Genomic DNA, 14774 nt, shown 5'->3' with positions numbered 1-14774 from the left:
GTTAAGTACTCGCTTCTCCTGTCGTCTTTCCTCTTGGGTATATAGGGATGTAGTATTCCTCTCTGGTGGCGTTCTTCCTTGTCATCAGATCACTCATCTTCCTACTACATACCCAATCATCTATACAATATCAAAGCCATTCCAGATACCTATGACATCTGACAAAAAGTCTCCCAAGTCTGTTCTCATCATCGACGAACGATCCTCCCGAAGAGAGCCATCCACCACTTCTTCTTCTTCCTCTTCCTACACTTCAGGCAGCTCGTCCAGCAGATACTACGCCATGGACTATTCCAGCAGGTCTACCAGCTCTAACGGCTCTGGGGCCTACCGGTCATCCAAATCAAGTAAGTCTACCATTCATGGATCATCAGACAAGAACCACACTCACACAAACCAAAGGCACTTATAAGAAAGACGTCTCCCGAAGCTCAAACGGCAACGTGATCGTCCAGGAGCACGCCAGAATCTACGAGAAGAGCGCACCTCACCCGTCCTACTCCAACAGTGGCAGCAACAACCGCCGATAACAAAGCGGGGGTTCTTTGCCGAGCCTTCTTCATTTGTAACGATACCATGGGGCGTTTCTGGGATTGCTGTTCGAAATAGATCGACTCGAAGACGTGGAGGGTACATGGCTCCAGGAAAGACGTCGAGAAGAATGTCGCAAGGCAACTGCATTTGAAGGTCACCTGCTTTTATCTCTCTTCAATTTGCATTTGAGAATATAGAATGTACCACTATTAGCTTCTTCATCTTTCCTACTATAGATTGGAGGTGTTCGCAATCAAATTCCTACTTGCTATTTCTACATAGTTGGTCGTCGTTATCCATGTGATCAGCTGTTGGCCATTGCCCAATAGTATCGTCGTCAGGAACCCTTCGATCCTCCAATCCTCCGATTGGACATTCCTCAGCTTTCGATACAGCCGGGTAGAAGATCCCTGACCGGCAATCATACCAGCCAGCCAGTATAGCCGGAGAATCTCTGTATCACCCCACCGAAACACGTGGCCGCCACGTACAAGGAAACGAATCCAGGAACGCATCCTTCCCGCTGATGATGATAACCCGGTCGCTCCGTAAGATGGTGTGCATGGACACATGGGGCACGGGAAGGAGTGCGCCGTGGAGTAAGAGCCTTGGTTTGGCGTTGCTGCCTTAGGTGGGACTGGTGCCTAACACGATACCCACCCCCGGTCTATTTACATGTAAATAGATATATAGTCAATGAGAACACCCATTCGTGTAATATTGGTATTAATTGCGCACCTAGCAATCGTTTCTAATCCCAGGGGCGACTATGGTGCGGTTTCGTGGGAGCGCTCTGGAGTCACGGCCAACTCCCAGACTCTATGGAAGGCTCCTACGCACCCATGGCGAGCATGATTCGTACTCATGCTTATGCTTATGTTGAGTACTACTCATACCCCTACATCCCGTATCTTGATGTCGTGGCCCTTATGGTTGAGCATGTGCGGGAAGGAAACAGCATAACAAACCGACAGAGAAGGCTGTCAATACGGAATGGCCCAAGACAGCAATAGCTCACTCATGAGAAAGAACCCCGATTGCCGCCGGATACTTTCCACCTCGGAGCCGCGATAATGGTGGTGATTATTCATCCGGCCCCGAGGGGCATCGAGGAAGGTTTGGCATGTAGTTGGCAGTGCGGATAGGTGCTTGCCGACCAACGCTTCCGCGCAGCAGGGGGACCAGGCCTGCTACATACATATGATGTGCATATGTAGGATTGAAGACAGGGAGCATATGAAATAAACGTTCCGATTGGGCATATCAACTTCGAAGGCGTCGTGTGGGGGTACCGTCCCACGAACCCTGCTTGTCTCACCCCACGATGCAGCAAGATATGTATGTACCCCGCCCTTACCACACCACACCACACTTGCCGCCTACGTACATTGACATACGGATCTGAGACATCCTTTTCACAATGGTTTGCTGAGCTTATGGTTCTATGTCGATGCGGGGTTGGTTACATGCAGCACCCAGTAACGAGGAGGACGATAGGCCCATGTTACAGTCGGGACCTGATATGATGTTCCAGAGCCTGACTGTTCTTTCCAACTGTCGGTGATAGTAACATAAGTAATGCAAGTTGGATATGTCCAAAGAGCGGCCCAGTTGAGGAGTACAATACTCAGGGGTAGGCACCAGGTTGCTTTCAATAGCTATATGGTATGCCTTTGCAGCTTCGGTAGTGGCACAAGCAACACGCGATGAAGGCATTTGGGCATCTCTCGCCTCCGCCATGGATGTACATCTTCAACGATGGGAGCGGCTCTCACGGCCATGCTTCTCCAACTTCGACGGCCAGGATATGCCCATACTCCGAAGAAAACACCGAATTATAGATACCCCTTTTCCTAGACAGACACCACACTCCCAATCATTCTCGTTCCTCGACTGGCATTAGTTTCATCTCTACTACTTCTAAGTCCCAGAGCAGGTGTCTAACCCCTACACAAAGACCTTGACAACGATGCAACGGCACCACTTGCCACGGCAGGATCCGTACTGGGCCGACCCGATGCGGTCGAGGACCGCCACTCCGCGTATCGCCTGGTCGGGGCGGCCATGTCATAGTAAAGGTGACGTGGCTAACTGCAAGGTCGGTAGCTTTCAACATCTCGGTTTCGATAGATTCGATCTTTACGCCGTCGTAACCTTAAAACTTTGGAGATGATGTTAATGAAATACTGACGCAGTTACCTCCTTCCAGTATATGAACGTATGCCTTTGCTGTCGAATTTCTTTCCAAGAACATAGAATGCCAATGATCTGTCCTGAATTCTGGGTGACCAATACACGGCTGGGGGATTATGGCCTGGGTCAGCTGGCACGCTGGACAGTTTCTGTAGAGTTGGGTCGCGAGTCTGCATATACACGTATTCATGCCCGTTTCTATCTGTTTTCCAGGCCACGTCCCTGGCCCAGCAGTCGAAAGCGTGGAAGAACGGGCTGGCAACTTTCTTGGTGTATGGACAGAAGAATCTCAAGTGATATCGTAACGGCATAACGGGCCTGACAAGAGGTACTTCGACAGTACTTATAATATATAGAGATTTCTTGAGAGGAAAGCACATGGAGCTCATTATTACGTAAGCGGAAGAGCAATGATGTGTCGAGAAGTCATCCAAATGGGTTCAAAAGGCCTAGAACACATCGTTGACGCAACGCGCAGTGTGACGTGGCCGAATACCCCAAGCTGAAGTTCAGCTTCAAGCTCCGGGCTGAACCAGATCTTAATACGGTATAGGTGTGGCTGACTATTTAGTCGAAAGTCGGAAAAGGTAAGCATATATGAGATGCAATAGTTATAGGGACAACTCGGCTCGCTAAGCGATGTAGGTCTTCTGGAGGATGCAGACTCCGTGTCTTTCCTAGACCAGAACACCAATACGACGTCCTCGAAGCTTGGCGACGGAAATTCCACCAGAGACGCCACGTCGCCAAGAGTTTGGGGTTCTGGGGTTCCTCGTCCGGGGCCCCATTGGTACTGCTAAGCACCCTAACCACTTAGCCGTCCTACCACATAAGCAGCCACCAAAATTGACTACCGATAAGCGAAGCCCCCCAACCCCCTTTTCGTATATAAGTCAGTATCCAACCCCCTTATTAGCAATTAGAGGATACTGCCAGAATCGTCACTTCTCGTGCTTTCTAGCCATGCCCATCCCAACCCCCGAATCCGCCATTCAGCGTGCCATTTTGGCCGTACAAGCTGGCGAGTCGGAACGTGCAGCCTCTAAAAAACTCAAGGTACCCCGAGCCACTTTACGGGACAGAACTAGGGCCAGACCGACCCGGATCGACTCTAAGGAGTCCGCTAGGACCCTCTCTTTTACCCAGGAGGAATATCTTAAAGCCTAGGCTATCCGACAAGCGTAACTAAGCCTTACCCCTAAGCATAACGTGTTCCGGCTATTCGTCGCCCGGCTACTCAAAACAGACCAGCGCGCCCTGCCCCTTAGAATCTACTAGGTAAGGAGATTCATCGACCGTCACCCTAAGCTAAAAACTATACTAGCTATAACGATAAACTTCCGACGCGTTTATTACACGTTCGAAGAGAATATTTAGTTTTTTTTTCTACTTTAAAATAAGATTTTATTAAAAATATTCTTATTTAAATTATTTATAATATAAATAAAATTAATAGTATTATAAACTTAAATAATAATTATAATAAACTTAAAATAATAATTATTATATAATTAACCTTATTAAATTAATTAAGATTTTTATTTTAAAATATCGTTTATCGCGAATAAATAGTTCTTATAAAATTTATAAATATAAGTAATAATATTTTACATTTTTTAATTATTTTTATAAACGTTATTATATAATAATAATAGTTTTTAAACCACGGCGATAACTTTTATAACTTATAAAAAAGTTTTTAAAACTAATTAATTATTATATTTATTAATATATACTTCTTATATATTATAGCTTTTAAAATTAAATTCTTCTTTATAATTAAAATAAGAAATCTAAGAATATATAATTCTTTATTATTAATTAATATTTAATATAAATATATATAAAGCTAATTTTATTTAAATATAACACTAAGCTTAACTATTAGTTTTTAAATTTAAAATATTAATTAACAAGTAACGAGCTAGCGGAATTTATTTATAAGATATTTTTAAACCTTTAAACTCTCGGTTATATAAATATAAATAAATCCGTGGCTTAAAAGCAATTTTTTTAAACTTTAAATAATTTAATAATTTATAAATACTTATTTAAAAAGCGTTTATATTTATTAAGTCTTAATATATATATTAAATTAAAGCTTTAACTTATAATAAAGATATTTAATTTAATAACATTAATAAAAGGCTATTATTTTATAAGTCTAAAAAGGGGCTAAATATTTTAAACGTTTAATTAAATAAAATAAAATAAAAAAGAAATCGTTTATAAGTTAAATTAAATTAAGTATATAAGCTTAAATTTAAAAAATAATTATAATACTATTAGCTATATAAAAATTAAAATTTATTCAAGTTATAATTTTCCGATTTCTTTTTAAATAATTATTAGTAAAATAATCTGAGGTTGCGATATAGTTTAGTATTAAGTTCAGGTAGCGTCGGAATGCAAGCGCACCTGATCGTAGGCCAGTCCCCCACCGCCTCCACGCTGCAGTCCGTGATGCAGTCGTACCTGGACGCGGGCGCGACCGAGGTGGCCTTCACGGAGCTCGACATCCGCTTCAGCAGCCTGCCGGCCTCGTCGTCGGGCCTGCAGCAGCAGGCCGCCGAGTACGGCGCCGTGACGTCGGCCTGCCTCGCCGTCCCGGGCTGCGCCGGCATCACCACCTGGGGCTTCTCGGACGCGCACTCGTGGGTGCCGGGCACCTTCCCGGGCAACGGCGACGCCCTCCTCTACGATCGCAACTACCAGAAGAAGCCGGCCTACTCCACCATCAGCAGCATCCTGGCCGCGGCCAAGACGTCGGGAGGCGGTGGAGGAGGAACAGCTGCTCCAACTACTACCACCATGGTGACCAGCACCACCACTGCCGCCCAGGAGCCGCCGCCCGCGACCACGACGGCTGGGAATGGTGGGGGTGGCTGTGTTTCTCCACAGTGGGCGCAGTGCGGTAAGTCGTAAACCATTCTTTTTTGATGACTTTACATCTTTCTATCTTTCTTCGCATACAGAGATGCTAAACTTGGAAATCAAAATAGGTGGTCAGGGCTGGAGCGGATGCAATACTTGCGCTTCTGGTTTGACGTGCAAGTTCAGCAATGACTACTACTCGCAGTGTGTGTAGGTATATGTGGTCTTTTGCGGGGCGACAGCGGACGGAACGATGTGCAGACGGGCTTGCCGATTGAAATGAATTGGAGTTGCTGGAACCTCATAACGATGGCTGAAGAGAGGTGACACTGTAACAATTGAATTTATCGGGGATTTTCCGATGGAACCACCCCCAAATTGGACCCCAATTAGGGTTTAATTAAACCTTTTCACACGCCCCCGAAGGACGAGACCGTACCTCTACACCCCAGCCTCTGCCGTCCAGCCAACAGCTTTCCGACGAGCCACAGCTTTCCGACGAGCGAGCGAGCCGCTAATGCCCCACCTTTCGACGAGCCCGAAAGACGAGGGCGTTAAATTTCGAAAAGATATTGATTTTTAAATCCAAAAAATTTAAGGGCAGTACTAAATACAGAAATCGACGCGAATCGGAAAATCGACGTCAATCGTATTAAATCGACGTTAATCGGATCTAATCGACGGTCGCGATAGCTCGTCGGAAAGCTGTGGCTCGTCGGTAAGCAAAAGGCTCGTCGGCAGTGGCTGGACCTGGTGGTATAAGGGTATGTAGAGTACATTCGACGGGCGGAAATTAGTCGAAACAGAGTACCGAGGGGTCGATCTATCCGTATTTTAACGGGAAAAATTCAATTGTTACAGTGTCACCTCTCTTCAGCCGTTATAACCTAGACTTTGAACTCATTGATCTCATTTAAATTGATTATGGATAACTCACCAGCCAATGCTTTCGCTGACCAGAGTCGACGTGTACGGATGGAAAAGGGCGAGTGGAATAACGTCGACAGCAATTGGTTGGGTCGCGAGACCGGACGGCCTTCCGGAAAATTCTGTGAACTGTGACGTAGTAGTGTTAATTGAGAGACTAACCGCTAATGTGGTCTTCAGCTGTGTATCTAGATACAGGCGCTGGTCCATCCATCCATGTGGTGATCTTCGACTTTTAGTGCCCTTGAAATAGCCATGTACAATCTAAAGCGAGGGAATCCGCTATGCCAAAAATCAAATTCGGAATCAAAAACACCATGAAAGCGGCGCTATGCATCTAAAGGAAACTGTTGACAACCGTAACAATCGTGGTGTAGACCATGCAGACCAGGCCAAGCGTCATCAGGGCAAGGTCGCCAATCTTCTCCATCCTGGTGGTGGCGATGCCACGGTAATGTAAGTAAGGGGGGTAGATGTAGACCAGCGGCACACATGCGAAAGAGCCAATAAGCGCCACGAAACGGTCCAGGTTGCTAGCGCCGAGAATAGAGATTAATCCACAGAAGAGCACCATAAGACCTCGGAACAGATTCTTTATCCATTTGGTCTTGAGGCTCTTCTTGCCCGAGTGGTGACCGAAGATCTTGCCCTCCAGAATTCGGATGGCGGGGAAAAAGTTGGACAGGGTTCCCCACCAAGACCGCCAGCGAGTAGAGAAACTGCACCGCGTTGACGAATTTGTTGGTTTGCGGATAGTTGTTAATAATCTCAATGTATGTGTGCTCGCCGAATGTCGCATAGCAAAGAGCTCCGACCGAGGTGAAGATGATGGTGATGATAAGCATGATGATTCCCAGAAGGTACTCGAACTTCTCGGGCTTAGCCATGGATGACTGGATGGGCAGGATGAGCCCAATGCCTTCGAAGGTGAAAATGGCGGACCCAATCATCAAAGTGTACTTCTCGGGGTTGAATAGGACAACAGACTCAGCCATGCCTTCGGTAGCGAGCTTCGCGACGTCGTAGTAGTAGATGTAACCCAAGCCAATCATGATGCATATGTCAGCAAAGAGGGCAGCGGGTCCCAGCTTGGAGATGTTTCGAATACAAGCGAACGGTATAAGAATGAGGACCTGGATGAGAATGATGGACCCCGTCGATAGAGGAGCTCCACTCCTGGTCACAGCCGCGAAGAACGAGAGGATGTTCTCGGCCACGAAAACGATACCGGCACAGACGAAGCCAAGCTGGGACAGGGTAATGGACCCCAGGATCAGATTACGCATGCGCGTTCCGGCGATAGCATGGCCGAGTTCACCGTAACCACCGGAGTACTTGGTCTTACAGGCCAGCAGCAGGTGAAAGGACACCATAGAGATGGCCGCCACCAAGATCATGGTGATGCTTGAGAACAGAATGCCTCCGTTGCTGAAGGCCTTGGGCAGAAACATAATACCGGTTCCAATGAAGGCCTTGAGTAAGGTAAAGAAGGTCTTAGTAGTACCAGCAGTCGCAGACTTAGGGGCGCGGGTACTCTTACGACGTCCAAGCAGAGGCCTGGTCTCGGTCGCTGGGCGTGGTGCAGCACCAGGAGCCGCTTCCTCGTCGTCCTCGAAGCTCACCGCTTCATCATCCGAGTCGGCAAGATCTTCGCCAGCGAAGCTACCGTAGAGATCCAGGAACTCGACGAAGTTGCGGGTGACGGGGATCCTGGCGGCCAGATGGTGCTGTCTCTGCTGGATGTAGGCTCTGCGAAAGCCGCCGGGTCCCATTTGCTGGCCAACCGACATGAGGTCGTCCTCGTCAAAGGTAGGCGCCTGTCCCGGATGGTGGAAAGTGGCTGCGCGCTTGTGCATCTTAACCCTAGCGGCAGTCTTGAAGACATCGCGATGTATGTCACCACCGGGCAGCTTCAGCGAGGATATCTCGCCGGGCGGGTTGAAGTCTGGAGTGGATGATCTGCCGATATTCCCAGCGTCTGAAGTGGCATCAAAAACGTATCCATGGCTGTCTGGAAGATGCTCGGCGACAACCTCGGCATCACGCCTCAGCTCATCGGGCGAAATCGCGTCAGCCATGTTGTAAATAAGGGGGCAATTTAGAACGGACGCTGTATGGCAAAACGTGGTCTAGTCTATTGAGAAAGAAGACTGTCTTGTTTCAAGCTTCAGTTTGCACAGACAAGTACGTAGGTGTCCATGGACGATTGCGATAATCGTCGTCTATGGGCTGTATGGATAGCAATGACGTGAAAAGCGGGTTAGAACATGGACAGGGAAGTTGGAAGAAGATGGGATTTCGATTGATGAATGAAGATGAAGTTGAAGGAAAGCCGGAGAAATCCTTGATGCGATGGCATCGTGGCACGGGGCACAAGTCAGGCTCAGTCCGCTGGTGGGGCACCTTAACGCGGGCTAGGCTCGGCTGGGCTGGAAATCCAATGACTGGCCCGCAAACTGTCCACTGCAGTAGACACAGGCAGACACAGGCCTGGATGGACTGTGTCTGACTGTGATGGCCACCACCGTAGCCACCGTCCGCGGGTTTGGCGCATCAAGTGGGGTTGTGTCCAGCACCTAAGCCTACCTGGGCCTACTCTGTAGTTGTCGCCCCTGAAAAGTGGTTGAGCCGCCCGCCGCCAGGACACCAGAATTGTTGACCGACAAAAAAGCTGGCCCTGCTGACTCCTTCCCATTCATTGCCAGGGGTTGGTATGCCAATCGCAAGTCATGTGAGTCGCAATTAAAAGGTTGGCAGAACCTAATGATTGTTTGTGTAAATTATGTTCAATTGGCAAGATCGTATGCAGGGCAGTTGCTTAAGATGGTCATGTCAAAACATAAACTTGGTCCTCGTGTCTCACAACCCAGATTAGCCAAACTCTACATCCGGGTGCTGCCTTCCACGTTGTTGTGGTGCTGTCGGGAACATCCGATAGGTGCCCTCATCCGGATCATCCAGAGCCACGAATTGTGGTAGGCAGGTTAAAAAGACATCAAACAATTCTCATCGAATACTTCGTGGAACGTGGGAAGGTTTTCACATCCACAAATGTCAAAAACCATCAGTTTACTTTTAGGCGTTGACGCAGGCAAGCAGGGTATTAGGTTTGCACCCCACCCACAGTGTCGATCCGCCTTTTTTTCCTGTGGGGCACTACGGGTCATATGTAGGGGTCCCGGGTCCCGTGACAACCCAACTTCGAACGAACCTTTCATCATGCAGGACGCCGCCGCCTGTATGCCTTCACAAGATGCAGCGGTCGTGTGGAGGCCGGAATATATTGACGAATGTCGTTTCACCTTTGGCACGCACGCCATTTGCGCCCATACTTTCGTGTTATCTCGGTGGGTCTTGGAGCCTTTGATCGCCCGTGTAGATGAACGAACTCATCTCTGCCGGGTCAATATCTCGAAGTGCCCCGGGGAGAGGCAACGCTTTGAAGACATATCCGACGGAGAAAGTTCCCCTCCGTGTGTAACAGGAGTGTTACCTTTCCCACAGCGGCATTCATGTGCTGGCCTGTACATCGACTCGATGGCCAGCCGGCTGAGTCATGATGGCTAGTACGAACCACACTGAACTCATTGAAGATGGATACTCAAGCGAGGCATCCAAGATGCATATCGGCACGGTGCCAATGAGTCGTATTCAAGAACTCACGTTTGATATGCCAAATGATTTGGATGCGTTCGATGTGTAGCTTTTCTCGGACCCCAGCTTTGCCTTTGAGTATGTCTTCTTTCCGTCATCTTAGCCACCCCTAACGTCCTGCCGGCTAATCGCTCTGATAAACGACTGAGTTGCGATGCCTTGCGAGTGTGATACAGCTAAGCGTCCTCACAGGCTCGTCATGCCCAGAGGTGATCATGATAACTACTTAATGGATGGCATTGATCTACGGTTCAATCAGGGCGCCATGATGCAGGCTTAGCTGTGTGACGTGCTGGGCAGACTCTGTTCCATTTTTACGTGGGAAGGACACCAGATAGCTTACAAAACTTCTCTGGAATAGTTAATTGAGCCTCCAACTTCCTGTGATACCGGAGCTGTCTTTCTCGCGAGGATGGTCCTTTTCCTGGCACTAGGCGCATGGCATAACCAGCAAAGGTGAAACGCAGGCGATGCTCAATATGAAATTGAGATATAATTATCGGTATGTAGTGATATTGATTTTTTATCCAATGCCTGTGGTACAGTCTCTTCATCGATCTGAGGAAGTGCTGATCGTGAGAATAGAATAGGGGGAAATAAGCTTCGTGGATGCGCGTGCCTCGGATTCTTCTGAACAGTAATTGGCATTGTCTTCAATTGTAATGATCACGATTTGCAAATATGGCTACCCAGGTGGCTCTTCTGCATAATGATAATAATGTTCAGTTGCCATCAAGCATCTATTGGCAGTGTGCATGTGTGATAGGGTGGTGGTGCGGATAAGGTAGAATGCCACGCAACATGGTACAGCAACAGTGAGCTGTAGTAGTCTTAAGGTGACGAGGGTAAGAATAGAATCATCAGTATGTGGCAGCTATCAACTAGGGGGAGAAGCAGAGGGCTAACTGCAGGCCTTACAGAGGGAAACTGGCAGTGGTACCTACATGAGAGTGCAGGCGATTACTTGGGTAGGTAACCCCCAGGAACCAGGCAACCAGGCAACGGGCCACCCGGCTGGGTAAACTCGGGGAAAACCCGAAGGAGTCTATATAGGTACTAATAACGAGCCGTTTCCCTAACCAAAGTTCCTCCACGCCAAAATCTAACGGCGTGCAGTCTTGGGCGAGTCGTGGTGTGAGAAGCCGCGCAAAACCCGGGTGTTTGAGTAGCTACGCAACACCCAGGGCAGCCCAAGCGAGATGAGAAAATTCCCACCGTGGTCCTCGCGACACCGGGTTTTCGGGGGTCGGTTCACGATTGCTCAGGTTGTGGCACTTATACAAGTCAGGCGCAGGTTGCAAACTGCGCAGGATCCTCTGAAATGAAGTGCACATTGGCCAGCCGATGATAGTAATCTTCAAGAATCAAAGTCGTGTGGCGAAACACTCCCGGACCAGGAGTCCTAGCCCACGGAGAACCCTTTTTTGCTGGTTGTGACGCCTTGGTGATCTTGGATGGCGTATCCTTGATTGTCTTGCGCGTATCTTCGACAGGCTCGTCATCACGACTGCTGCCCAAGCTGCCTGGTGCCTGTTGCCCGGCACGTTTAGTCCAGTGGTAACGCGTCTCTATTGCTATTCATTGTCACCCTCCTTTTGAACTTCACTTTTTTACAACTCACCCTTTTACGGAGGCCACAGTTCGAGCCTGTCATGTTACACTTCTATTCTTCTATTACTCATTCAAAAAAGGCTCGTCGTTTAGTAGAAACACACAACTAACGAATTTCAGTATCAAAATTCTTCATCCATCTTCCCACCTATTCAGAAGTCCTGTTCCGTTGTCTTCTTCTCTTCTGTACTTCTCATAAGACATGCCACTGCAAATGCCTCTACAGCAGACAAGGTACCAACGTCATCTACACTTCTGTTGCTGGCGTAGACATTATTAAGAACTAAAGTCCTCACGACTCTGGTTGCCAAGGCACCACCGAGCTGCGTTTGACCAAGCAACCAAGCAGCCAACACCCTACACTTGTACATAAGTCGACGCCGTCGGGCTACTGCCTCCCCCGTAAATCAATTGACACGCGTGAACCAAACTAACGGCACCTCGTCGCCCTCCTCCAGCCTCAAGTCGACCCCAACCTCCGACACCTCCCCACGCGCATTGAGCCGGAACTGCGCCCGCACCGACGCCAGGGGCTCCCCGGGATCCGTAAGCCCCTTCACATGCGCCCAGCCAACCAATAGTCGCCCGAGACGTGCTCGAGCATGAAAACGAATTCAAACATGGAGGTATCTTCCAAGTGCGCCTCCAGGTGGCACTCGCCCCCCTTTCAGGCCGCCTGGGGCGACACCTCCGCCTCCGACTCCGGAATTTGGGGCCTCCACGAGCCGCCACCGTCCCCACCGTCATCATCGCCATCACACACTAGATCCACGATAAATCCGCCGTAGCCTGGGTCGTAGTAGCGCCCTGCGTGCTTGTCGAGCGCGGCGGAGGGCAGGAGCGGCGGGCTGGGGGCGTGGGGGTACAAGCGCTTGCGACCACCGTTCACAAGCTTCCGCCCTTCCCTTTCTTGACGTCGGAGTCTGATTACGCACATCGGTCAGTTCGGATGGTCACCCAAAGAACAATGTTGTGAGAGTGGGCAGGGTATCGGAAGAAGTCTTACTTTTCCTCAAAGTCGAACCTCCTACCTTCCTCCACGCCAAGCAGATCATACATGACACGGTACCACACCAAGCTCTTGGCCTCCGACGCAGCATTGCACATCACCACAATCCTCATCTCCCGGGCCGGCATCATCATCATGGCCGTGACGAACTCGTTGACGGTACCCGTGTGGTGCCAGGTCTCGACGCCCTCGAACACGCCGTGCATCCAGCCCAGCGCGTACGTCACGGGCCCCGTGAAGGGCGGCCCCTGCTCGTCGAAGAACGAGCGCGGCGTCTTGAGCTCGCGGCGGCCCGCGGCCGAGATGGGGCCTTCCTCGTGCATCATGACGCGCAGGTACTTGGCGTAGTTCAGGACGTTCGAGATGACGGCGCCGGCGCCGTCGTCCTCAGTTAGCGGGCACGCGCGGACGCTTCACGTACTCTCCCTCCTCGCCGCCGTCGTCGTCATCCCCCTTGCCGTTGCCACTGCTGCCGCGGTTGCGCCGCCAATAGTAGCCGTCCACGAGTACCAGATGCGAAGACCCCGACTCCTCCCGGAACCGCGGATCGCCGCGGTTCAAGAACGTCTCGTCCATGCCCATGGGCGCCCACAGCCGCTCGCGGAAGAAAGCGCCGAGCCAGGCGGCCGGGCGGCCCCCCGCCAGCGTCTCGACGAGGTAGCCCAGGGTCGTGAACATGTGGTTGTTGTACTGGAAGCGCTGGCGGGGCTCGGCGGCCAGGGGCAAGTGGCGCAGGCGCCAGACCTGGTCGCGGCTCGACGGGGCGAAGGCCAGGTCGTGGCGCGGGTAGCCCGTCCGGTGGCTCGCGGCGTCCTCGAGCGTGACGTGCGCGGTGGCCCAGTCGTCGCTCAGGACGAAGTCGTCGCGCAGCAGCTGAGAGATGGGAGTCCAGTTCACCTTGGCGATGGTGCCTGTGTTTGACTCTGGCGACTAGGAGCTGTTGTCTATGAGCAGAGATAGGGCTGCTGTGGTGAAGGACTTGGTGGTGCTGCCCGTGTAGAAGAGAGTGTGGGGCGTCACGGGCGTGGAGGGGAGAGAGGCGTAGCCGAACCCCTGGAGTGATGTCAGTTCTCCATTTTGATAGATCTTTGATGTATCTATGTCCATATGGCATGGAAGTTGTAGTTTTATATCCAGGCCAGGAATAAAGAAACGTCGGACAGCTAGGACTTGACGAGATCAGGGGTGGAAAGAGATGGCAACTGAGCTCTCTTACTTTGGCCCAGGTCTCATTGCCGTGAACGATAGCCACTGCCATTCCAGGGGCTTTCCAACGCTCCATTACATCGTGGATATACGACTCCAGCTTCTCTGTTGAGAATGGCAGGCCTGCGGGGGAACCGCCGCCGCCTACTTCCGCTCCAATTGGATACTGGACATTTTCATCATCCAGTCGAATGCCTACTGAGGGGTTGAGCAGAGCGCAGAGCGCAACAGCATAAACTGTAGGACTGCGAGGCCTCATAACAAAGATATATCAATTAGATAGTTTCTATGTAGTAGACGATGTTGTAATTACTTGGCGTGCATGTCGCGCACTTTTGATGGCATTGGAAAAGCGTGGTGGTGGTCCCAATGGGGTTGGGGTAGATTCGTGAGGTCGTATTCCGTACTAACGAGGGGATGCGGGTGATTTGCCCGCGGACCGGAGTACTTCCCCTTTCGGTTGACTATTGCGTCAATCTCGCGACGCCTGGCATTTGAAGTAACCTACTTCCTGACAGTAACCTGAACGTATTTGGAGCCGTCTGCACCAATGTTGGGATAGCTCATAGGGACCGCGGCAGGGGGCTAAAACCCACCGAACGATGTAACCGAGTCTATTAAACAGCTGAGGTCTGTATGAAAGGGAGCGTGCTTACGGTAAATACACAGGGCATTCTTCATTCCAACTCCGAGCATTATGTGCGCATTCAATTCGAACCCCGATTGATAAGTCTGTAGAGACCAATCGAGAAGATGCAATTTCTTG

At 50.0% G+C, this 14774-nt stretch overlaps 4 protein-coding genes across 4 annotated transcripts; 2 read left to right on the top strand and 2 right to left on the bottom strand.

Moving 5' to 3' along the window:
• Positions 1–151: 151 nt before the first annotated feature.
• Positions 152–530, top strand: PG994_008195 (uncharacterized protein; the record flags this gene model as incomplete). The annotated part of the gene is made up of 2 exons (XM_066859604.1): positions 152–347; positions 403–530. 2 exons carry the CDS (start codon positions 152–154, stop codon positions 528–530), a joined length of 324 nt encoding a protein of 107 aa, XP_066715091.1.
• A 4603-nt stretch (positions 531–5133) lies between these two features.
• Positions 5134–5652, top strand: PG994_008194 (uncharacterized protein; the record flags this gene model as incomplete). The annotated part of the gene is made up of 1 exon (XM_066859603.1): positions 5134–5652. One exon carries the CDS (start codon positions 5134–5136, stop codon positions 5650–5652), a length of 519 nt encoding a protein of 172 aa, XP_066715090.1.
• A 1213-nt stretch (positions 5653–6865) lies between these two features.
• Positions 6866–8606, bottom strand: PG994_008193 (vacuolar amino acid transporter 3; the record flags this gene model as incomplete). Its single annotated transcript, XM_066859602.1, has 2 exons — positions 6866–7171; positions 7230–8606. 2 exons carry the CDS (start codon positions 8604–8606, stop codon positions 6866–6868), a joined length of 1683 nt encoding a protein of 560 aa, XP_066715089.1.
• A 3854-nt stretch (positions 8607–12460) lies between these two features.
• On the bottom strand, positions 12461–13731 carry PG994_008192 (penicillin-binding protein; the record flags this gene model as incomplete). Its single annotated transcript, XM_066859601.1, is given in 4 exon segments — positions 12461–12698; positions 12800–13213; positions 13224–13713; positions 13725–13731. Coding segments are annotated over 4 exon segments (1149 nt in total), but the record flags the coding sequence as incomplete, so codon positions are not given.
• Between the last annotated feature and the right edge of the window lie 1043 nt (positions 13732–14774).

This window comes from Apiospora phragmitis (genome assembly GCF_038363925.1).
Source record: "Apiospora phragmitis strain CBS 135458 chromosome Unknown utg000007l:2111988.0-4706623.0:1.0-2598199.0, whole genome shotgun sequence".
Taxonomy (NCBI): Eukaryota; Fungi; Ascomycota; class Sordariomycetes; order Amphisphaeriales; family Apiosporaceae; genus Apiospora; species Apiospora phragmitis.
Note: the sequence above shows the minus strand (reverse complement) of the source record. Positions and strands in the feature narration are given on the sequence as shown.